The sequence below is a fragment of the Sylvia atricapilla genome, chromosome 9 (assembly GCF_009819655.1).
Source record: "Sylvia atricapilla isolate bSylAtr1 chromosome 9, bSylAtr1.pri, whole genome shotgun sequence".
In the NCBI taxonomy this organism is placed as follows: domain Eukaryota; kingdom Metazoa; phylum Chordata; class Aves; order Passeriformes; family Sylviidae; genus Sylvia; species Sylvia atricapilla.
In genome coordinates, this window is record NC_089148.1 from 7,656,755 (window position 1) to 7,679,451 (window position 22,697).

General features: G+C 39.6%; 1 protein-coding gene across 3 annotated transcripts in view; it reads left to right on the top strand.

Annotated features, from left to right (window-relative positions):
• Nucleotides 1-22,697, top strand: part of RABGAP1L (RAB GTPase activating protein 1 like) — a 233,114-nt gene that overhangs the window by 16,396 nt on the left and 194,021 nt on the right. For 2 of the 3 annotated variants that reach the window (XM_066324696.1, XM_066324698.1), the window contains exons 1-11: nucleotides 2,574-2,712; nucleotides 3,814-3,981; nucleotides 5,636-5,825; nucleotides 7,173-7,383; nucleotides 9,288-9,462; nucleotides 10,628-10,788; nucleotides 11,257-11,367; nucleotides 15,098-15,164; nucleotides 16,388-16,490; nucleotides 17,379-17,545; nucleotides 21,288-21,432. In XM_066324696.1, coding sequence (XP_066180793.1) covers nucleotides 3,847-3,981; nucleotides 5,636-5,825; nucleotides 7,173-7,383; nucleotides 9,288-9,462; nucleotides 10,628-10,788; nucleotides 11,257-11,367; nucleotides 15,098-15,164; nucleotides 16,388-16,490; nucleotides 17,379-17,545; nucleotides 21,288-21,432 — 1,465 coding nt within the window. In that variant the 5' untranslated portion in view covers nucleotides 2,574-2,712; nucleotides 3,814-3,846. Of the gene's footprint in view, nucleotides 1-2,573; nucleotides 2,713-3,813; nucleotides 3,982-5,635; nucleotides 5,826-7,172; nucleotides 7,384-9,287; nucleotides 9,463-10,627; nucleotides 10,789-11,256; nucleotides 11,368-15,097; nucleotides 15,165-16,387; nucleotides 16,491-17,378; nucleotides 17,546-21,287; nucleotides 21,433-22,697 lie in introns of those variants that run through there. The other variant, XM_066324697.1, reaches the window with a different exon arrangement.

The window sequence follows — 22,697 nt, forward strand, 5'->3', positions numbered from 1 at the left end:
ATTCTGAGCCAGCATTCAGCTGTTGAGGTCATCAGGGAGTAAACCTGATGTGATTGTGGACTGATCAGCTTTCTATATGTTCTGACTAATGCAATCAGAAATAAATTCTTATATTCTTAACTTTAAACTTTTCCTCAAAAAGGACAAAACATGAGATCTGGAGTTTAGTAGTAGGAGTCTGTTCTTAGATTTTGTTCATGTCTGGTAGGTCAGCTGCCATTTTTCCTTTATGTTTGTAGGAAAAGAGAGGTTTGAAGTGCATAATTTGGTAATGAGTGAAAAAGAGGACTAGAGCCAACAACACAAGGGAAATGAGAGTGACCATCCACTGACTGCAGGTGACTGGAAAGTCCAGAATGCATGTGTTTCTCTTCTTGTTACTAAAGAATAAAAAAGCTTCTTCAGATGTCTTTCTCTTCCTCAAATAACCTTAATGCATGATTCTTCTACAGAGGTTTTTATTTTTACTGCTTTTTCTCAAAAGCACTTAGCTGGAGTATTAGGTCATGTGTCTTTATAATGAAAAAACAGAATTTTTTTTCTCTTTAGGTAGCTTACTACTTAAGGTAGCGTAAAGCTCAGTAATCTTCATTAGAATTACAGCTGTACCCTGGAGTAAAGTTCATGTCAGAGTTGAAGTTGTTCAGTTTGAAGAAATTACTTGTTCATGATTTTTGGTGTTTAGTTTGTCTCTGGCTATAAACCCTATTTTTGGTCAAAGACTGATCATAAAGTACAGTGTATAAAGCTTTTCTCACATGCCTGATCCCCTCGTGTTTGTGTTTTACTGCCAAACTGCAGCTGAAGTGACTTTGTTGGTACTGCATTTGAAAGGATGGAGGAACACTGACGGTAGGTTGGAATTGTCTGGAATGAAGGACTGCAATTAGGGGTTCTGGGGTGCTAATTGATCCAGTTAATATAGTTGTGTATAGAAAAAGCTGTGTGTCTGCACTGGCTGTGGTGGTTTAAACTGGTTGTAAAGGCAGGCTTGGAGTACACTCTTAAACTCATTAAGGGCCTTGTAACTCAAAAGTAATTGCAGGAATGTGTATGGTATGCTTTGAGAGTGTCTGACCTGAATAAGGAGCTCCTCAAAGTCTTCTAATGTTTATAATATTTCTTTACTTTCAGATTAATATTTAGGAAGTAGAAATTCTCTTCAACTCCCTTTACCCCAATGGGGCAAGAATAAGTGTGTCACACTGCTTCTGTATTTGCATGACCCTACTTTTCTTTGGGTTTATAAATGGTACATTTCTCCTCGTTTTATTATTGGAACACTGCTACAGAAAGCATTTCATAGTTCATATGGTGCTTGTTGGTTCTTACTTCATTGCAGAAAGAAGAATTGGTAATAATCTAATGTCAGCAATCTGCATTTGACTTTGATGACAAATAAAGTAGAACCATCTTACATCACAGAGTTTCTGTGTTACTCTCCCATAAGTAAGCTCAAAAATTAAACTTAAATAGACTAAAAACCTGTTGAAATAGGATATCTTGAGTTGATGTGCTGGAAGTAGTGGTTGAGGCTTCATTTTTGTCATCACGAGGTGCAGCCAGAAGAGGTGTGCAGTGGGAGGAAGAGGGGCCTCTGATAACCTGGACCTTTGCTCCTAATGTGGCTGACAGTGACTGTTCTCTTCAGTGCTGGTGTCACTGCAAAGATGGGGATTCTTCAGGAGATTCTGTATTTGGGGACCATAGCTGATGGCCTTTCATTGCCTTCAAAGTGTTCTGTAATAGTTGACTTTCATATAGAGGATTTACTTTGAAATTAGTATTTGGAGCTAGACTTGCTGTTTATTGCAAACAAGCTCTTCAGCAATGTTTTTATGCTTGTTAAAAAACACGTGGAGTTAAATAAACTTTTTTGTAGCGCACTTAAAATCTTGTGTAGTAAAACCTTGTCTTTCTCTTGCCAAGAAAATCTTAAAAGCAAAGATGCTTTAAAAAATTGAAACAACATCTACTGCAGCAGTGTGTCCGATGTGTAGGCTGGGTGGAACCCAGCTTGCATCATTTGTCAGGAAAATATTCCTGCTGGTGAGTTCATGGATGGTCTGGAGATGGGAAAGGTGTCGGGGGTGTTAAACTGTTCATCGCTCTGAATATTCTAGCTGTTGTTTAGAGGCTTTTTTTTTTAAGGTGAATTCTAACAAGGTTTTATGCTGTACAAGTCAGTTATCTAAAGAACTTGAATTCTTTTTTCTGGGATTCCTACATACCTTCACTGGGTTGATGAGTAGAACTGTGGCTTGGTGAGGGAGAGGGAAGAGCTTTATGAGACATTGCATATAAGTTATGCCAAGCCAAGTCTTTGAAAGGCCAAAAGCATGTTGACTTTTAGAAATAGAAAATACTTCAACATTGAGAATTATCTAGTTCCCACACTTGCTTTTTTTGGTTTGAAATTGCTAAACTTTCTCTTTCTGCTAACATGGTAAGTAACAGCTGTTTGAAATGATGGAGAACATGCATGTCCTTGTTCTTTTGTGTGCTGTTTTTTCTGGTTCCCTACAGCAACAACCTCAGTCACCATTTTTTTCTTATCACTGTGTGGTTGGGATTGGAAGAGAAGCAAGTGTGGTACCATTCTGCTCCTGGTGCTACTGGGAAGGGCAGGGTGAAACTTACCTACTTCTTTTTCCTGGTCACAGCAGATGTGGGCTGAGCTGTCCCTCCTTGGGCATTTCCAGCCTTGCAAAGGTGACAGTCACAGATTTTTCCTCCTGTGCTGTGTGTGACTCACCTGAGCTCTGAGTCTTAAGCACAATATATCCCAGCACTCAGCCAGAGCAGTATTTTTCAGGAAACTGGAAGCAAGCCATATGTAGAAGTGCATGCTCTTTATAAAGTTTATAAAGTCTGAAAATATATTTTCCCCCTTTTTGACACAGGAAATATAAAAATAGATACAATTAAAATACAAAAAAAATCTAAGATTCAGCTTTTCGGTCTTTTCATTCTCTCAGCTCATTCTCTCTAAAGAATGAGGGAAGATGTTCTGAGTTTATGTAGGTCATGCTGTCTTTATTTGGTGGATACCTACAGTAGGTGTTCTCATACTGGCATGCTGGGAATGTTTCAGCTCTGTATTTATATATGAACTTGTAATGTGTGGGCTGGCCATTATTTTGCCCTTTTTCTTTGTTTTTAGATTTTTTTTCCTTGTGCAGACATGGGTGAACTTTTTTTTGGCTGCCATAATATTTATAGTTTTGCCATGGCGTGTGTGTTTATGTGTTTTTAAATGGTGTGGTTAGTTTTAACTGTTGTGGGTGGTTTCTGGGAAGTTAGGTGAGAAGGATCTGGTTGTGGTTTAGTATCACTTTTGACTTCACCCCCTATAGATATAAGGGGGTAACAAAAGCCCCTAACATAAATGATTGCTAAATAATGTTTTTATGTGGAGAGCATACACTTGGTATGCAGTTTTTGGGAAATTAGTCTTCAGGTAGCCTGTATCTTCACATGACCTTTGTGACACTCTGGGTAAGGAAACACCTGTATTGAGAGAGGCAGAGGAAGCAGACTCTGGAAGATTAAAAACAGGAGAGGTCAAAGCTCTGGGGTGAACCTCTTTGTATGTTATCTGTATGCATAGATAACAGCCACTGCTGTCAAATCATTGGATTTTTAAACACCAACCTAAAAATCATAAGATTCTTTATACCAGTGAAATCAGAGTTTGAGAATATAGTATAATGCAGTAGTATAATTTTAAGTATTTAATTCCACAATAACTTAATATTATACCTATTAATATACTGTTTACAGCTTCCAAACTATTTTTTTTATTATTATTAGATTCTGGTGGCAGGAGGAGAATACTGACCTGAGATGGAAGTCAAAACATCATTTAGCAAAGCCAGCAGGATTCCTGAGACTGTATCCACATTAATTAATGAAGAATTTGTCTTGGTTCATCAGAAATCTGAGGACGCCTCTGGAAACAGTGAAAAGCCACAGCTAAAGGTTTGCTATGACTTCATCTTTAAATGTGTGGCAAGGCTTGTATAGATGAAAAGAGTGCATAATTGGTGTGTGCTTGAGGAGAGTCTTAGACTGTAATTTTTGTCCTTGCTGACTACCAGTGAAATTAACAGCTTGGATTAAACAAATCTGTCCAAAAGTGGCAGTTCAGGTTTTCTTATAATCACTTCTTTGGGGGTTACCTTGTTGTATTCTGTGGACCTATACATTAGCAAAGGGCTTTACAAAGAATCAGATTTTGTTTAAAGCTTAATATTCTTTATTGATGGATCAGAGACTGCTATCTTAAAAGCACGTAATTAGACTGTATAGGAATAGATTGCACAGTGTCTTGGATTTTAGTTTCTAATTTAGTTTTCCTGCTTAGTGCTACTTTAGGCACAAGTAAGGCCTTTTCTAAAAGCTTTCTCCCTCAAAATAGAATATTTCACCACTTGAGTGACAGCTGATGGGTTAAATACAGATTTGCCCATTTGAGCTGTAGTAGCTGCTGTACTGGTTTTGGTCTGCTTGGAACAATAGGAATTTGTTCTCCCTGAAATGACAGTAAGTACCTAGTTTGTCTTTGCAGTACTCTTTGACAGTTGATAATTTCTGTCTGTATTAGTCCTTATCTGCTTCTTTGCTCTGGGAAGGGGCTGGTGAACTGGAGGCAGAATCCATGATGCAGCTTTGGTCATGATTTTCTTCTGTCCAGAAAGCTGGTACTTGTGAAAGATTCTGTTTTGCTTTTAAGGGAGTGTGTATATCCTGGGTTTGGTTGTTTGTTTTTGTTTGTTTTTGGTTTTTTTGTGGGGTTTTTGGTTTGTTTGTTTGTTTGTTTGGTTTGTTTGTTTTTTTCATTCCCTTAGGCTTGCACTACTCTTATGTGTGGGAAAATTGATGAAGCAACTGAAGTGGACTGGATATGACTAAAAAATGTATAGCAAAGTCTATTGATCTCTAGTGTGAATGGAGGCTCTAAATACACAAACCTGTTATTCTACGAGAAGTCTGTAGTTTTTTGATGGATAGTTTTTGGATTAGCAGCAAAGCAGAGAACCCCTTAAAACACTGGAAGCTGGACAGAGCAGCGCAGATCCAACCAATATGGTTAATACATGTTCTCTGTTTATTCTGTCTAAAATGGCAGGTTATATACACTTCAATATAGTTTACAATTACAAGCATTCTCTCATTGGTATACAGCATAAGGAAAAATGCAGACACACGTTGTTTTTCTCATTCTTAAGGTGACTAAAGTGTTCACACTACAAACTATACCTATTAATACCTAGAAAAACCACTGTCCCGTGTGCACACCTTAACATAATTTCTAACCATGCCACAGGCTTCACAGGCCTGAATCTGGGGCCCAGGCTGGGGTAGCTCAAACCTCAATCCAAATATAAATCATGTCCTTGCTCTCTGAGAGATTATGCTACATAGCACTGAGAGCATGTGCATTTTATGTAAGGGGAGGTGACACTGGATTATATTTGGTTCAATTTTATTGCTCCTTGGTTTGTTGTCTCGTTCAGCAAAGTTTCTTAACTTTTGCAATTAGTAAGACATTTGTTTCAAAACTAACGAAAGTTAGTGAAACTAGTGAAAGTAAAACTACAAATACCTTAAAAATGTCACCTTGTGCTTACAGGTATTTTCAGATGGAGATGAGGAGCTGGAGAAGGCAATGGAAGAGATACTGCGTGATTCTGAGAAGGAGCAGTATGTCCCTGCACTCCGAGAAGGTTTCAGTGATGCCAGTGGCCAGGCTGCTGCAGATGGGTCAGCAGGACAAACAGCCCAGCCACCTCTGCAGCTTATTTTAGACCCTTCCACTACAGGTATTGCCTGAGTGCTTTCCCCCTCATCACACGTGGCAGGTTTTTTTCTTTATGCACTTTCAAGTTAACCCTAAGATGAATAGAAAGTTTTCCAGAGCTTCATTCTAAAACTATGTTGGAGAATACCATGGGGCTTCCTCTTATTATTAGTTGAAGATTGTAGGTAAGAATAGATTATCATCAGACTGATACCCTGAGCTGCTCTGCTTTGGTCAAGATAATGTTCATTCTGTCTTCAGCCAGGGATTAGTTGGCACTGAGGATTGTATGAGTTGCTGAGTGGTTGATAGTTGAGGTGGATTTGCTGCTGGAGCTCAAGAAGTTCCAGGGCAGTGTTGGTGCTACCTGCAAGGGAAATACACCCTGAGAAAACTGATTAAACTGCCCATCCGTGATGCTGTCACCAGGCAGCAGAAAGGCTAGCTTAGGATTTGATATTTGCTAGGAGTGGTTGTGGTACTTGCCTTGTGTTTGAAGTTTTCATGAAAAGGGGAGGACTGAAACCTTTAATGTAAATTATATTGTATTTATTTTAAGTAAAATATCTTGAAGCTTTTTTTAGATACATATAAAAAACTGCAATATAAAAATCCATGTATTCTGCTACATATATTAGGAATATAAGGCTGTGGCATCTTTATGTGCCTTGAACTATAATTCTTTTTTGCCTCAGTAGCATGCAGGGCACTTCTGTGGTATCCTGTCAGCTAATTCCCATAACATCTGTTGGAAATAGAAGAAGTATTTTCTTGTGGCAGAATAAGATAGTTTATATGAAATGGAGACACCCATCTCTTAATTACATTTCTACTGTATTTCTGAGAAACTTACTTCACTGTCTTCCTGTTTGACATTCTTCAAACAGAACCCAACCCTTAGCATGAATGAACAAAGAAATACTTGTAGATGTTTCTCTCACCCCACTCCTTCCCCAACAGGAATAATTCACTTTTTGAGCCTTCGTGATTCTAAGTATTATGGCAGTGTCAGCTCTAGTAATAAGTAGAAGTCACAGGACACACAGAGGGGTTGGGAGTAGGTGATTTTTAAGGTCCATTTCAACCCCTTCACATTCTGTGACTGCTTATAAAGATTTAGAAGGTCCATGCTGTGTTCCAGTGGTGGTAAAGAGAATAAAAATTGCAGTTTGTCCCCATGCCACCCTTGGAAACATGAATTCAGAGTAATATTAAGCTGCCAAATGAATTTCTTGCTGTTGGAGCTGAAGTGTCTACTCTCATTTCCCTTCCTGGAAAATGTAGGAGATTTTGCTGTGGAACTCACTGGAAAGAAAAAATGTATAAAAGTAAAAGCAAATGGCTGAAGAAGCTTTTTCTTAATTTCCAGAAATCTCTGCACCAAGGCCATCTTCTCCCAGTGAACCCCTGGAAGAGGACAGCGTGTTGTTTAACAAACTGACTTACTTGGGTTGCACCAAGGTGTCAGCCCCACGGAATGAATCAGAAGCTCTACATGCCATGGCAAACATGAAGTCCTCGAGTCAAGCCCCTTTACCTGTAACACTCTATGTTCCAAACATTCCAGAAGGCTCTGTAAGGTAACACACAGGAGTTTCAGTTGTTGCCTAACAGACACATAAGAAAGTGGTTTCTGACTTTGTTACTTGCACAGAGAAGTAGAACTGCTGGATTTGTGCCTGAGGTTCTTGCTGAAGACAGTTAATTTTGAAAAATTTTCTCTGAAACAACGAAATGTGTGCTCAAATTTACCATGCAGTGCATGGCGGGTGGTACCAGTTGCCACGCAGTGTCAGCAAAAGCATCTCTTTCTACCTCGATATCTGTTCAAATATGATAAGAGAGATATTGAAAAGGGAGGGCTGATAATTCCTGTGCTCTCCTCACCTCCCTAGTCTGTCAACACTTCCACGGTCCATGTGTTGCAGGAGCCCTTCTGGCCTTGGGTTTGCTCCAGAAATGTCAGTTTAGACTCTCTCCTATGTGGTACAGAGTTGATGTGCTGGTCTCTGCTGCAGAAGCCAGATCGGACCCATGTCTGCCTCATGATGCAGATGCTGGCAGTCTCCAGATACTAGAAAAGATTTACTTTCCCAAGATTTACTCCTGAGAGGAGTCTTTTAATTAGTGATGAGGGAGTCAGAGGTTCCTAATCAGACTGTATGAAACATGCACCTGCAGCATTCTTGCATCACAAAGTAGGGAGCATCTCAATATCCAAGATGTTTCTTTTTAAGCTCTGATAGGAAGGTGTCTGAAGGGTATGATTAGATTTCCTTCTTTGCCCAAGCTGTGTTTATATATTGACTATGATCTTGTGGAACAAGCGAAGGACATTCAAGAATCTGTATTATTTTCTTCCATTTTGTTCTTTGAATCCAATTTGAGTTGCATTTGACATTGGAAAGTATTTCATTTATATACTTCTGCAATGGCAACAGTGACCCAGACACAAGATGTAAGGTGTTCTGTGCCTATTTTTGTACTCAGTGTGGTCATTCAGGAGGGTTGTTCTGCAAGTGAAACAGCAGGCTCCTTTGTTCTTTGGTTTCAGAGGAGATCAGTAAATGTGGGACTGCCTGAGAACGCGCACAGAACTGGAAAGGTGAATGCACAAAGTGTGACAAAGCACATTCCATCAAAGCTTAGGTGATACTACTGTTGGCTTTGAGGAGCGTGCTCATACCCAAATACTTGTCCTGTGAGGTTCCAGTTGTCATGTCCCACCAAAAATTACACTGGGCTGAATCCTCCCAGGGCTTTAATTGCCTTTAGATTAGTCCTATATTCTTATTGTTGCAGACTTGGGATTTTAGGTGGCTAATGTTTAGTGGCCCTTTATGTGAAAGCGCATATGGACAAGTAGTGAAAAGGCAGAGGACACTGTTACTCTTTAAAAGTCACTGTCCACCAGTCTGTTCTGAAACTCCACTCTCCTGCTTTTAAGTTTCTGAAATACTCTTTGGGTTCTGTGTTTGAGAGTATTTAAAAATTTTGGATGAGGTCTTAGATCTATGATCAGTACTCACCTGAATGTGGCAGCATCTGCTAAGTCTGTTGCTAGTCCTTTTGATTCTGAAATAGTTTTCATAACCATTTCTTAAAGAGATATTTAAATTTCTTTTTAATGTTGCATTTTCTTTGATCTTTGTATACAAATCAGGTTTTTATGGTTTTCTGTGGTTTCTATGTTTCTTATTTTGTGTTTTTCACAAGCAATGGTCATTGTTTACTCTCTGATCTAGAGGTGCTGTATTTGTCTGTATTATGGCATATAAAAGAAATTAAGTCAGTGTTACAACCCAGGAACATTTATACCTTAAATTTGGAAAGCATAATGTTCCTGTTCCTGCTGCCCATCTCATCTACTTGAATTTAGGAGTAATTAGAGTTTAGGTCCTTGTTTATCTAATTGCAGAAAAGCTTTTCAGCTAGGCCTGTCTGTTTTACTGACCTGTTCCTTTGATCTTCCCTTTCTTGCCAGAATAATTGATCAATTAAACAATTTGGAGATTGCCTCATTTCCCATCTATAAGGTGTTGTTTTGTGTGCGGGGGCAGAATGGGACTTCAGAGAGTGACTGCTTTGCATTTACTGAGAGCAGCTGTGGAACAGAAGAGTTCCAGATCCATGTTTTCTCCTGTGAGATTAAAGAGGCTGTAAGTATTCTGTGCTGTGCACTGACTGGGAAAAAGGATACAAGCAGTGGTTGAAGAGGTCATTCCCAATGTGAAGATGGTGTGTAGTGCCTTGAAAAAAATGTTAGCACATATGAATGGGTTTTGCAGCTAGTCATACATGAATGTTACTGTAATTTTTAGTTTTTGCTTTTAGTATTTCAACAAAATTCCCAAGTGCACTGTAATGGGAAGATCTGGAAATCCTCATTTGGGTATGTTTCATACTAAAGTTGGAATGTATACCTTTGGAATTAAAAAACCTCATGTTATGGTGATAACTTGGGAAGGCTGACCTGAAACAGAGACTGGACAGAGCTGGAGAATAAAGGAGATATTTATTGAAAGGCCTCCAGGATCCACCTTGGGCAGGACAGGGCCTGACCAGGGCTACACCCAGGGTGGACCCAAAATGTCACAAAATGTCTGACTGGCCATGAAGTCTTACAGTTTTATCAGTTTTGGTCCATTTGCATATTGGGGTTTAGTTGTCCACTTACACCGTCAGACTCGGAGGTCCCATCCTTCTTGTTCCTCCCTTCAGCCCACCATTGTTTGTGCTTTTGGGCCTGAAAGTTGTCCTTGGTGTTCAGCAGGAAAAGGATTTGTTTTGTCTCCCTGCTCTGTGAAGAGCTGAGTGACACTGAATGTGAGGCTCAGAACTGCAGCCCTGGGCACACAGAATCTGAAAAACATGGGAGCTAAAACTTAAGGCATCAGTGGTACTCTCCTGTTGATATTTTAGGCAGAACTGTATGACAGTCTGGGAGAAAAGGACTTTTTAGGGTGGAAAAAGAAAAACTAAAAAGGAAGAAGTGTCCTTGGGTTTTGACATCTGCCAGAGCAAGCTCATGTTGTTGTTAAAAACTACAACCTGAAAAGTACATTATGCAGGTCCTCTAATGAGCTGCGTTCCTGATCTCTAATCTAATTAATATTAATTCACTGAGCATGACATAAGCAGGGAATGGATCAGGAATGGAAATAGTAGATGTTACTGAAATGGTTTGGTTATTGAAGACGTGATGTTGAGTGCTTTGTGATTTGTGTTCAGTGTGAGATTTTTTGACCTTCAGAAACATCGCAGTGCATCATTAAAAGCACCCTTATTTTGGATCAAAATAATAATGATTTTGCTTATCTGCAGGTCAGCCGAATTTTGTACAGTTTCTCCACAGCATTCAAGCGTTCTTCCAAACAAGCATCTGAGCATGTGAAGGACTTTGTTCTTCCCACACCAGACAGTGATGTGTACACTTTCAGTGTCTCCTTAGAAGTCAAAGAAGATGATGGAAAAGGAAATTTTAGGTAATCGGAATGGAAAAGGCAAAGCAGAAATCTCTTTGGAAAAAGCATACAGTTACTTTCCACGTGCACAGCTACTGTGTTGGAGCAAAATTCGTTTGACCTCTTTTCGTGAGCAGACATGCTGTAAATAGGAAGCTGCTCTTCTGATGTTACAGGGTTTTTTGTTGTATTTTTTCTGTGAAAAGGTTAAAATTCAGGATACCTTTTTTCATTTGAGTTTCTTTTCACTACATCATTTCTTTTAAGGATGCTCAATGGAGGTCTGTGCAAATGGAAAAGATAGTAAGAGGTCTGTTAAAAATTTGAGTCAAACCAACTTTCTTGGGTAAATGCAGTCTAATGGCCTCTTTCTGGATTTTTTTTAATCTAATGAATTCTGAATTAATTGAAAATTTAAAAAATGTAAGCCATTTCTGTGTTTAACAGTTCATGCTCTATATCTGCTGAAGGATGTTTCTATTCTTTTAGCCCTGTGCCAAAGGATAGAGATAAGTTGTACTTCAAGCTTAAACAGGGAATTGAGAAGAAAGTGGTGATCACAGTTCAGCAACTTTCCAACAAAGAGCTGGCCATTGAAAGGTAAAAATCTTACCAAAATGATGCGGATTAGATTTCTGAAAGAATGGTATTTAATGGAGTTATGTCTAACTTTGGAAGTTATGTGATAGAGAAAAAAGGTACCAATAACACAAAGTGATTGCACAACAGAATTAGTGCCACCAGATGGCAATCCTGGCAAAAGAGTGACAGTGGGAGAATTCGTGTCTAGTGAAGAGGAAATTCAAGAGAACAGGAGAATCAAGAAAACCTCCCAAATCTTATCTCCTGACTTGGTTTCCAGCTTTTACTTCAGAATGGAAGCTATATTTTTTTGACAAGGAATATACAGTGGAAAATTTTATCATTGTTTTTGTTTTGTGAAATTAGGCATTTGCTACTCATTGACTTAAAGAAAAATCTATTTTCAGTGTAATCTTAATTTAAACAATTTTTCCTTTAGGATTCAGTTAATGAGGCATTTATGAATAACATTTGATTATTGCTTTTCTCCTCAATGTAAAACTACCTTGCTTAGAAATTAGCTTTTATTTTGGTGGTGTTTAGAATATTCAGTTGAGGATGTTTGTTTTTTTTTTGTCACCACAAGCTTTGCTGTGAAAAAATTATTTAATTGGAATGAAACACACAGGCTTGTAAGTTGTTTTATGCACTTTCCCCTGATAAGACTGAAATCCAAAACCTGGTGAAAGATGAATGCAGGTCACATCAGACCGAGCTTCTGAGAAATTTAATGTGTCTTCAAAAGTATTTCAGAGTGGAAATTACAGTGCAAAAAAAAATTCTGAAGAAATTTGGTGTCTGGTCTAAAGATTTCAAGAATCTTTTGTCATGGTTTCTGGAGATCAAACTTGGTTGCTGCTCAGAGAAAGAGCTCCCTCCTGGTGTTCAGGCAGAGCCTGGGGCTGGGTCAGGGTGATGAAGAAAGTTCCTCTCATGTGTTACTTTGGCCCCTCCTGTGCCCTGTTTGACCTGGGTTTTGCCAGTTTTTATTTAGATCAAAGCAGCTGAAGAGATGCTGTTCATTTGTGTGTCGTGTGTGGCACTGCATAGGTTCAGTCCCACAGTGGGGGATGTCAAGTCTCAGCTGTTTATAGGATTCAGAAAGAAAATTCTGGTTAGTGATCAGGGGCTTTAAGGAAGTTGTTCTGAAGAATGACACAGCCTTTCATTCTGAGAGCTGGCAGGAGTGACACTCTTCTCCATGCAGTGGTGTTTAGATACAGTTTGCTACCAGTTATACATGAGAGTTAATCCTGAGTTATGTAGGTACACCTGAGGGTAAAGTCTAGGCTGGTACCCTCAGAACTGAAATACTGGGTGGTTTCTCATTAGTAGTGGAAACTCTTCAAGATCACAGAATACCAGAATGGTTTGGGTTGGAAGGGACCTTAAAGACCCCCCTGCTCTGCCATGGCAGGGACAGCTTCCACTAGCCCAGGTTGCAGCAATCCCTGTCCAGCCTGGCCCTGAGCACTTCCAGGGGTGGAGTAAACACAGCTTCTCTGGGCACCCTGTGCCAGGGCCTCACCACCCTCACAGGGAACAATTTATTCCTAATATCCAGTGTCATCATGCACTGTGAGAGTATGAAGCCGATCCCCTTTGTCCTGTGGTGCTATGTATATATATGGTGCTAACTTAATACTATCAGTTTATCCATGGTTAGCATTTGTATTTTTATAAATAAAAATATACATTAGTGAATAACAGTTCCATTTTGGGTTTTTGTTTTCCTGCTGGTGTAGAAAGTAGTGGAGTATGTGCAGTTGCACAGAGCTGCTCAGTAGCCACCTTTAAGTGCAGAAATCCATCAAGTCTCAAGTGGGACTGAGGCCCCCCCTCTGTGTGGGTCGTTTTGAATCCTGAGGGTGTGGTTGAGCCTCCTCATGTCAGAGACTGAATGTGCTGACAACTGTTTCTGTAAAATCTTATCTTCTGCAAGTGAGGGGCCTGACCTGGTTTGAACTCATTTTCTTCTTTGAAATAAGAGGGAAGAGAAGCCCTGACTCTTCTTGCAGCAGGATGCTGCTAGGCGTCAGGAGTGTCTGCCTCTGTGAGAGGCAGGGGTTACTTGTTCCTGACTCCCATACTTTTGGAAGCACACTTCCCAAAAATCTTGGCTGTTACATGTCAGAACCTGTGTACATCTGAGTGATGCACAGCAAGAGGAGCATCTGGGAGCTGTTGTCTTTGAAGGGCACAGATATTTTGACAGATATTTTGACAGATATTTTGCCTGCTTGTGCATCTTGGCCTTACATTCCGCTGTGGCAGCTGCACCAGGAGCTAGTGACCCCCCTACTACCACCACTTCTAGCTCTCTCAGAGCTGCTTCTGCCCCAGGAACAAGAAGTAGTAAGTCTGCTGTTAGGTTCTGCCTGGTTTAATTAGCCTCTCAGAGAATCTGGTTTGTGTAGCTAAATCCAAATCCTGTATCTGAACTGCCTTGAGTGCTTTACGTGGCACTGCATTATGGATGTAGATAAATCAAAATTGTTGTCTGCTGGTTTATTTACCACTTAGATTTTTATGGCTCTAGTACTGAGAGAGTATGGAGAATGGAAATACTATTGTGGATGTAAGTTACTGTTAAGTGCAATGAGGTGGAAAGGGAAATCCATATACCCCTAATATAATAGGAGAAAGCTAAGTGGGGTAGTAATTGCATATCTTGAGACTTTTACAGTTAATAGTGTTACTAAAATTTTAGTTGCTGGTGTTGATATGGCCAAGCAATGTTATTCAGCATATTACTTAGTTCTGAGAGTCAGTGAGAAAAAGCAGTTTGATTACCAGAGAACCAAACAGAAGAAAAATTCTTCAAACAAAACCCTCTGAATTACAACCCAAATTTTCCATATTGTTTCAAATAGCAATTACGTTCAATTTCTTTTTCCTTTTTTCATTTGAGATCTAAGGTTTTTTAAAAACCTGTGCATGACAGCTTGCTGTTTGTTGAAAATACATAATTCTGTTTGGTGTTTTTATTCATAATGGAGTGTGTTCAAAGGAGAGAAAGATACAGATGATTTGCAGAAACCTCAGACCTGGATTTGTGTCTTCTGTAGTCAGGAAGTTTAAAAATTTGAATGTCTGAGAGAGATTTTGATTTTTTTTTCTTCTTAAAAATATCAAGAGTATTTTCTTGTAAAACGATTGGACTGGAATTCTGGCGTTCAAGGCCCTGTATATATATCACACAAATTCAGATTTTAAAAAACGACAAATGAAGTCTTAAAATTGAGCAAATTGTTGTTTCTTGGGGTTTTTTTTAGGGGTCCACGATGCTATGTGATTTTTTTGTAGCAGTGCTATTGTGAATGATTGAATGAATGAATTTGTATTTTTTTCCTATGATTGCATGAGAACAATTTTTAAAATGAACTAGGGAGAGAGTGAATGTTTTCCTGCCCGTCTCCATCACTGATGTATAGGAATTGCTGGTTCTTTGAACTCAGTATATAAATGGTCGTTAGGAATAATTGAGTTTTCACAGGACAGATGCTAATTTCTGCCATCTTCATTCTGGAAAACAATTTCATTGTCTTTTCTGTAACATGCATTGTGTTGTTTCCCCAGCGTTGCCATAACAATAACAAACAAGTTCTCTGAAACGTACTTTTAAAATTAGAAGCAGTAGGTGGCTGTCCATTATGTTCAAGCAAAGACTCTTGTATTGTGAAAATCTAATATATGTCCTTTATTTCCTTCATTTCTTTGTTTGTTTTATTTTAAATAAACTTCTCAGGTGCTTTGGGATGTTGCTGAGCCCTGGACGAAATGTGAAGAACAGTGACATGCATTTACTAGACATGGTAATACTTAGCTCTAATAACCTGTTAAACAGGATAAGGTGATTTGAAAAAAACCTCACAAACTCCAGCAAAATGAGCTTTAATTTCTTTTGCTTTGGTTGGGTTTTTTTTGTTTCTTAAATTCTGGGTTTTGATATCTGCAGTCATAAGATGGACAAAACATTTCAGTTCTTATCAAAACCTGTGGCATCTGGCTTTTGTTCAGTTAGTGAAGGAGATACTGGGTTGTTATAAATAACTGAGCTTTCTGTATTGTATTGAGCATTTCCCCTAAAAATTTAGAGCCAAGAATTGCTTTCATATTTGGGTGCCAGGAAATGCTCTTATTTTTTGCCTTTTTTTCCTTCATTTGATTTGAAATTCTAGCCCAGAGTCATAAGTATTCACTTGTTCTCTATGATATTCCATTTCTTAGAGCTGCTTCTGAGAGAACTGCAAAACAATGTGATCCTTTCTGTGATAATACCAATTTACTTTCTCTCTGTGGATAATACAGCCATTTTCAAGTTATGAAGTGCTAGATTTAAACCTATCAGACCTTTTGTGGCTCTACAGCTGTGCCAGTTTTGCCCAGTTTCTGTGCTCAAGCTGCTGGTTCTGTCTACCAATGTTTAGTTCTCCTTTCAGAGTAATTTTTTTTGCCTGGTTGTATTTACCAGCTCACTTTTTCCCTGGTTTTATTTGCTGAAATCAATTCAGATTTTCCCTTTTTATTATTTGATTATAATACTGAATTAATTATAATGAGTTTCAGAGTATTGTTGCTCTTATAAATATGTACACCATCTTTTCACTGTATTTGAATTCCTGTCCTTTCTCCACCTTGAATTCTATTTACATTCACACTCCAGGTACATTTAACTGCTGGATGTAATGAATTGTTAGTTTGTTTCTTGGCTATAACACAGAAATAGACATTTGTGATTTCCTTTCAACCTCCTTTCTCCATATTTCCATCTGGAGAACTCGGTCACTTTTATTTCTCCGATTGAATTTCAGAGAGGGAGCATCAGTCTCCTTTCATCTGTAGAGGCTCCCAAACAGGCCTGTGTGGTCCATAGGGACTGTTCCAGAAACTTCAGGAAGGATGTACTTGCCTCATACTAGTTCATTCCATTATTTCATTTTCTTTTAGCTTCCTAGAACTATTTCTCATCCCCCTGCCCCATCTCTTTGATCTCAAACTACGACTATAATACAATCCTGTATGGTTTTATTTTTAGGAATCCATGGGAAAAAGTTCTGATGGGAAGGCCTATGTCATTACTGGAATGTGGAATCCTAATGCACCCATGTTTCTGGTACTTAATGAGGAAACCCCAAAAGGTAGTGGAACCTCATCTGTGCATTTGTTTTACCCAGCAGGGGTTTGGTGTGGCAAGCACGGTGCATGTTTAAGTACATGAAGCATGATGTTCCGAGAGTCCATTGCTAGGAATTCTTCTGTGCAGATAATAATTGTTCATGGAACAGTGTGGTGCTGATGTGGAGGTGTTACATTGGTGTTTGGGCCTGATGTGCCTGTCCTTGGTTATCAAGACTTTCAGTTGTAAGCATTTGCGAATTGTTGTACTCAGCAGAGCAGTATGAATAGCAGGCATTGGGGTTCCCCTCCTTCTAGTTGTGAGTTTATTACAAACAGCATTTCATCCCTGCATCTTGGGGAGGCTGGCAGTGATGCATTCAAGTGCTTGATTATGTAGCAGAGTTTCTTACTGCTGGAACTTACACTCTCTGATAGGATTTAAGAATTTGGAATATAAATCTGGAGTTGATTTTCTGTCCCGAGGCGGAGCTCATGTCATTGGCTTAAAGGCAGATCCAAGTATCTCCAGCCAGTGTCACTGTTCCTGCTGATGGATTTTCAAACCACATTATTTCTAGTAGCCTGTAACAGAGCTCCTCACACTTCACAGTGTGACCCTTATCCTCTGCATGCTCCTTTTATTTGATGGGGATTGTGTACATGTTTTCTTTGCATGATGCCTTGCCCCTGGCTTTAAAACAAGGACATAATATCTTTGTTTTTGGAGTTATCAGAGTTCCTTGGTACATTGGTTAATTCACCCTTTCAATTCTGTGCAACAGGCACGGAGGGTGTAGAACTCAGGCAACTAAAACAGGTGCAGTGGATCATTAATGAGACAGGCTTTTCGATTTGAACAGGAGTTTAGATTTGATCCGTGACCGATTTTTCTCGTTTTTGTGTTCCAGATAAGCGTGTGTTCATGACTGTGGCTGTGGATATGGTTGTGACTGAGGTAGTGGAGCCAGTCAGGTTTTTGCTGGAGACTGTTGTGCGTGTGTATCCTGCCAACGAACGCTTCTGGTACTTCAGCAGGAAAACCTTCACAGAAACTTTCTATATGAGGCTAAAACAGGTAATGCCTTTGGTTTATTATTGAGAACATTTGTCTCGTAAGTCCTGGTTTGGCTTTTGTAAAAAGTTAGTATGGCACCTGCTCCTCAGCAGTTTGTTTCTTTTAACTATTTATTTCAGGAGTGCTCTAGTGCATAGGGATTAAGTATCGTGTATAGTTCGAGTGCCCTTGTGTCGTGGTTTAACCCCAGCTGGCAAGTAAGGCCCACACAGCCACTCCCTCACTCCCCACGGTGGGATGGAGGAGAGAATCAGCAGAGTAGAAGTGAGAAGAGCCATCGGTTGAGATGGAGACAGTTCAGTAGGGAAAGCAAAAGCCATGTGCTCAATCAAAGCACAACAGAATTCATTCACCATTTCCCATGGGCAGGCAGGTGCTCAGCCATGCCCTGGGGAACAGTGTAGCACTGCCTTGGGAAGACAGATGGCATTGTTCCAAACATGCCCCATTCTTCCTTTTTCCCTTACTTTACGTGCCAGGCGTGGTGCCCTGTGGGTCTGGAGCATCCCTTGGGTCTTTTTGAGTTAGCTGTCCTGGCTGTGTCCCCTCCCAGCTGTCTGCACACCTCAAGCCCTTTTGCAGGTGGGGTGAGGTGAAGAGCAGCAAAGCCCTGACTGTGTCAGCAGTTGCTGGGCAGAAGCTGAAACTCCCCTGTGTTATCAGCACTGTTTCCAGCAGAAGCCCAAAGCACAGCCTCATCATACCAGCCACTGTGAAGGAAAGAACTCTAACCCAGCACACTTTGTAAACTGAATTGTGATGAATTGTAAGCCATTGGTTTTGTGGGTTTAAACTGTTTTGTACCTGCCTGTTGAATTCTCTTTAATTCTCTACAATCTGACCTCTAAAGCAAGTTCAAAGTCCATTTGACTGGTAAAATTGGGAAATTACTCTGTAATCGCTCATTTTAAAATCAAAGGGCTACTGACGTTCACAATATGGCTGTAAGAATGTGGCCTATTAAAGGCAAAGGAACCTAAGGCAGAGGTTTACAAGAGTGAGGCTTACAGGATTGTAGTTCAGGTCCACTTCTGGTTTTGGCGTTGGCTGAGGTCCATACAAGAGATACATCTGCCAGGGTCACTGTAGAAGGATGTGCAGCCACTGCTGACCTGCCTTCTCCAAAAACTTATGTCTTGGTATTGTCACAAAAACTGAAGAACAGAGGCCAGTTGTACCATAGGCATTGGAACGGTGGTGCATCATCTTTGACTAATGGAACCAAAGAGCAGTCATTTAATTTTACCTAATGGGTAATGAGCCTAATTGGGACTATTTGAGTTACCATCTTTTTGTGGGGCACAGCAGTAGGGCTGAAAAAACCGAGTTGTGTTGATGTTATGTGGGGAAATTGCTGCTGTGTTTAACACTTAGGGAGTAAATAAATCTCAAGCGATGTTGTTTCTGTATTTCTTCTAGAGATTAGCATAGCAACTTGAAATTTGAGAAAATCTGAGGAAGCCTACTGTTACATGCAAATCAGAATATCTGCATTTCCACATTAAAAAGAAATTAGGAAGTATTCTGCTCTCAGCAGTTTGGTACTTATCTCTAATCACTTCAGCTTGCCTTTTAAATCACTTGCAACTGTACTCATTTTTAATTGAGTAATCTGGGTGCTTTCTTTTTCTCACCCCTTATAATGTGACAAACATACTCATGCCTCTCTTCCCTGGAGAAGCACGTGCATTTCTTCCTGCTGCGAAATTCAGAGTCTGTTCTGTGGATCTTCAGAAAAGGAATATTTTTAGTCCTAGTAATCCTTCTGCAAGATGAGGTCCTGACTGTGGTTGCCAGGATCTCTTTGGGTAATTTGTACCAAGTCTTTATTTCACCAATTCTCAGTGGGACAGTGTGCGGTGCAGTAACTGTTCCTGCCAATACCTTTGGAAGATCCTGTACCTCAGGGCACTGTTACTCCTTAGAAAATAACTCTGAAGATGCCAGTGGGATCAGCCAGTTGTGAACTTCTTGGGAAAGCAGTTGAGCATTTAAGTGGATTCTAGAAAAATCATAGTCCTTCTGAGGAAGGATTCAGACTCATTTAAAGTGTGAACTGACATGGGTAAAGTGCGGTCAGGTATAAAGAATGATAAAAAAAAGGCTGACAGAAATGCAGGTTAACGTGTCATTTAGGATTGTTCTTTCTAGCTGTCTTACTGTATTGCTCATGCACATTTTCATTGTTAGAACACTTCTTTGTAATGGTTCGTGCTTCAGAGAAAACCAATAATCAAACTTTTTTGCATTTTATACAGGTGGGTTTTGCAGTTATCCAGAACGTATAGAAGGAGCTGAAGATTTGCGATTATTTTAACATACAGCAAAACCCACACTGTTTCGTGCCTTACTCTCTCCAAAATAAAAGCTGTAGACAACCCTGTTAATAACATTAGTGGCATCAATACTGGATTGATTTAATCAAGTGCTTTGTAATTACTCACTAATGGTGTTATGTGAGAACAAAACAGGGATAACAGCTCTAATGTTATCCTGCTTAATTTTACAAAATGCAGGTAATTTGTGCCTACACCCCAAAATTCATTGCACTGGCTTCATGAGAATTTCCATCACCAAAACAGGCTGATAATTGCAGCCTCTGCTTTAAGGGAAGTGAGTCTGAATTATTAATCTAAAATAAATGAGGAAAGGTTTCTCACTATCAAACCATTTATATTGTGTCAGTTCAAACAGTCCCTGTTTAAGCTGCTCACCTGCATAATCTCACCAGCTGGTTGAAATTGCAAGTGTTGGTCAGTATTTCATGTATATCTCCAGTGCAGGTATCATGGAATCTTTCAGCTTCGTTATGTTTGTTTTTTCAAACAAGTTGAGGGTACTCTAACTGAAACTGTCTTTTTCATGGTTAATTTGATGATTTTAATATGTTCCAAAAATTACCTTATTTTAACTGATTAGGCAAGATGCACAAAGAGCAAAATAACACAATATTTTAGGCTGCTTCATTTAATACCATCATTAGTTTGCAGATATATATGATTCTCTAAAAATACATTAATCGCTGCATGTCACTGAAAAATAACTGTGTTCATAACTGTAACTAGGAGGAAAAGCTAATCCTGTTTTTATTTTCAACCTCGGAACTGCCTAAACTACTGCTATAGTTAACTGACTTCCTTTTCATAAGAAAGTCACAGAATCGGGGAATGGTTTGGGTTCACAGGGACCATCAAGATCATCTACTTCCAACCCCCCTGCCATGGAGTTCCATTACGTTTCTCCATTGGAAAGGGGTGTATTTTAAATTATATTCCACTGAAGAAAATTTTGTGGTTTTTTAGTGAGTGAAGGACCAAAAAGAGCTTTTCACAATTTAATTTTCAGAAGGGTGAGGTTTTGTTTCTTCTTTAGTCTTGTCAAAAAAACCTGTTACCATTATTTCCACTCCCCCCTGCTCCAGGCATTCAGTTACTCCAGTATTTTTCCTCTTTGTTCTCTCCTCTTTTCTTTAGCTGAGATTTCTCTTTGTGTAATCTCATTATGGCTGTTTAAATCAGAAAGCTTTTTTTATCATTGTCCTGAACAGCAGTTAAGAGGCAGCTTTGGAAATAATGCAGTTTTATTAATATTTTCTACCTGTAAAACCGGGAGAAACGGAACTATCAGATACTGCCATCTATTGTGCCAAGGCAAAGAAATCTGAGGCAGTCTTGACCAGACTATTGTTTAGCCTTTCATAGCCTTATTTTTCAACCTAATATATACCCGTATTTTGGTTTAGTCTGAAGGGAAAAGCCACACAAATGCTGGAGATGCGATTTATGAAGTTGTCAGTCTGCAAAGAGAATCTGCCAGAGAGGAAGAATTACTCACCCCAACAAGTGGAGGAGGGCCTATGTCATCCCAGGAGGATGAGGCAGAAGAAGGTAAGGATAAACGAGCACCCACAGTTTCTGTGGATAGTACTGTTGTATTTCTGCTGTTAATTTGCTCAGTTAATTCTTAATACAACTGCTTTGGACAAAAAGATCAGCAGTATTTTTCTGTTAGAAGTAATAGTATTTTTTCCCAGGCCATTGTTTGGATGCCTTCCAATAGCAACAGCAGAAGATCTGTGTCCATCTTTCTGTGTACTTCAGAATGCATTGCTGAGGCACCTGTGCTCTGCCAGCACATTAGAAAATGTTTTTCAGAGGTATTTTCTTCTGGTCAGAAGTCATTTGCCTAGAACGTGCTGTGCTACTGCAGAGGACAGCATGAAATTAGGCTTTGAGACAGCAGGTTTTTAAATGCTATTCTAAAAAAAACAACAAAAAAAAAAATCCCAGACAGACTCACATGGGGAATTTCCTCATCCCCTGTCTGCTTAACCTGTGACTTGGTTTCCCTCACTTCTGTCTAGGGCTTACTGAAATATCTCCTGGTTCAGTTGGGGATTGCTGCAGTTCATGCATCCAGTGTATTTGCCTGCCCCCTCAAAAGCTTACATACCTCAGTATATTTCTCATTGGTGGTTTGGGTTTTCTTTTTTTTCCTTGGGAGGTGGAATTTTTTGTCTATTTGAAGGCCCTTGGCCTACTGTTGTCTCTTTGTACTCTGATGGTCAGGCCATAAGCATTCAGAATAGGATCTCCATTTTTCATCTGGAGGTCTGACCCACCAGGAATTGTGATCATTTTAGCAGGTTATTCAGATTTCTGGCACTGTTCTGTCAATACTGTAAAAAGTCTCACTCACTACTGTGGAAAAAGTGTTGATTCTTAGTTCTAGGTAAGTATTGGATTTTAGTTGATGTGATATAAGTCAGGGCCCTGGGATTAGCACAGGCTGGAGCAGGCAGGTGTGGTTAGTCTCAAAGCCAAACACCCCCACATATCATGGGTGACCCCGAGCTTGCAAAAAGCCCACAGCCAGGTGCTCTTTGAACTTTGATCTGATTCCTGAAAGGGAGGAGAATAGGCACAGATGAGCAATGTCAGTCCCGTTTGTATCAAGTACCACTTCTGAACAGTAAAAATTCTGCTTTCTCCAAAGGAATTCTTCTGTTTCATTTGTGTTCGGGATTGCTTTGCTCTTCATACCAAGAATCAGTTCAGATTTGACCCTTGGAACTTGTGGATCAGTGCAGCGTAATTCAGCTGTTGGTGTTCTTTTCTTTGCTAGATGTGGGAGTTGTAGAGCCAAATTGATT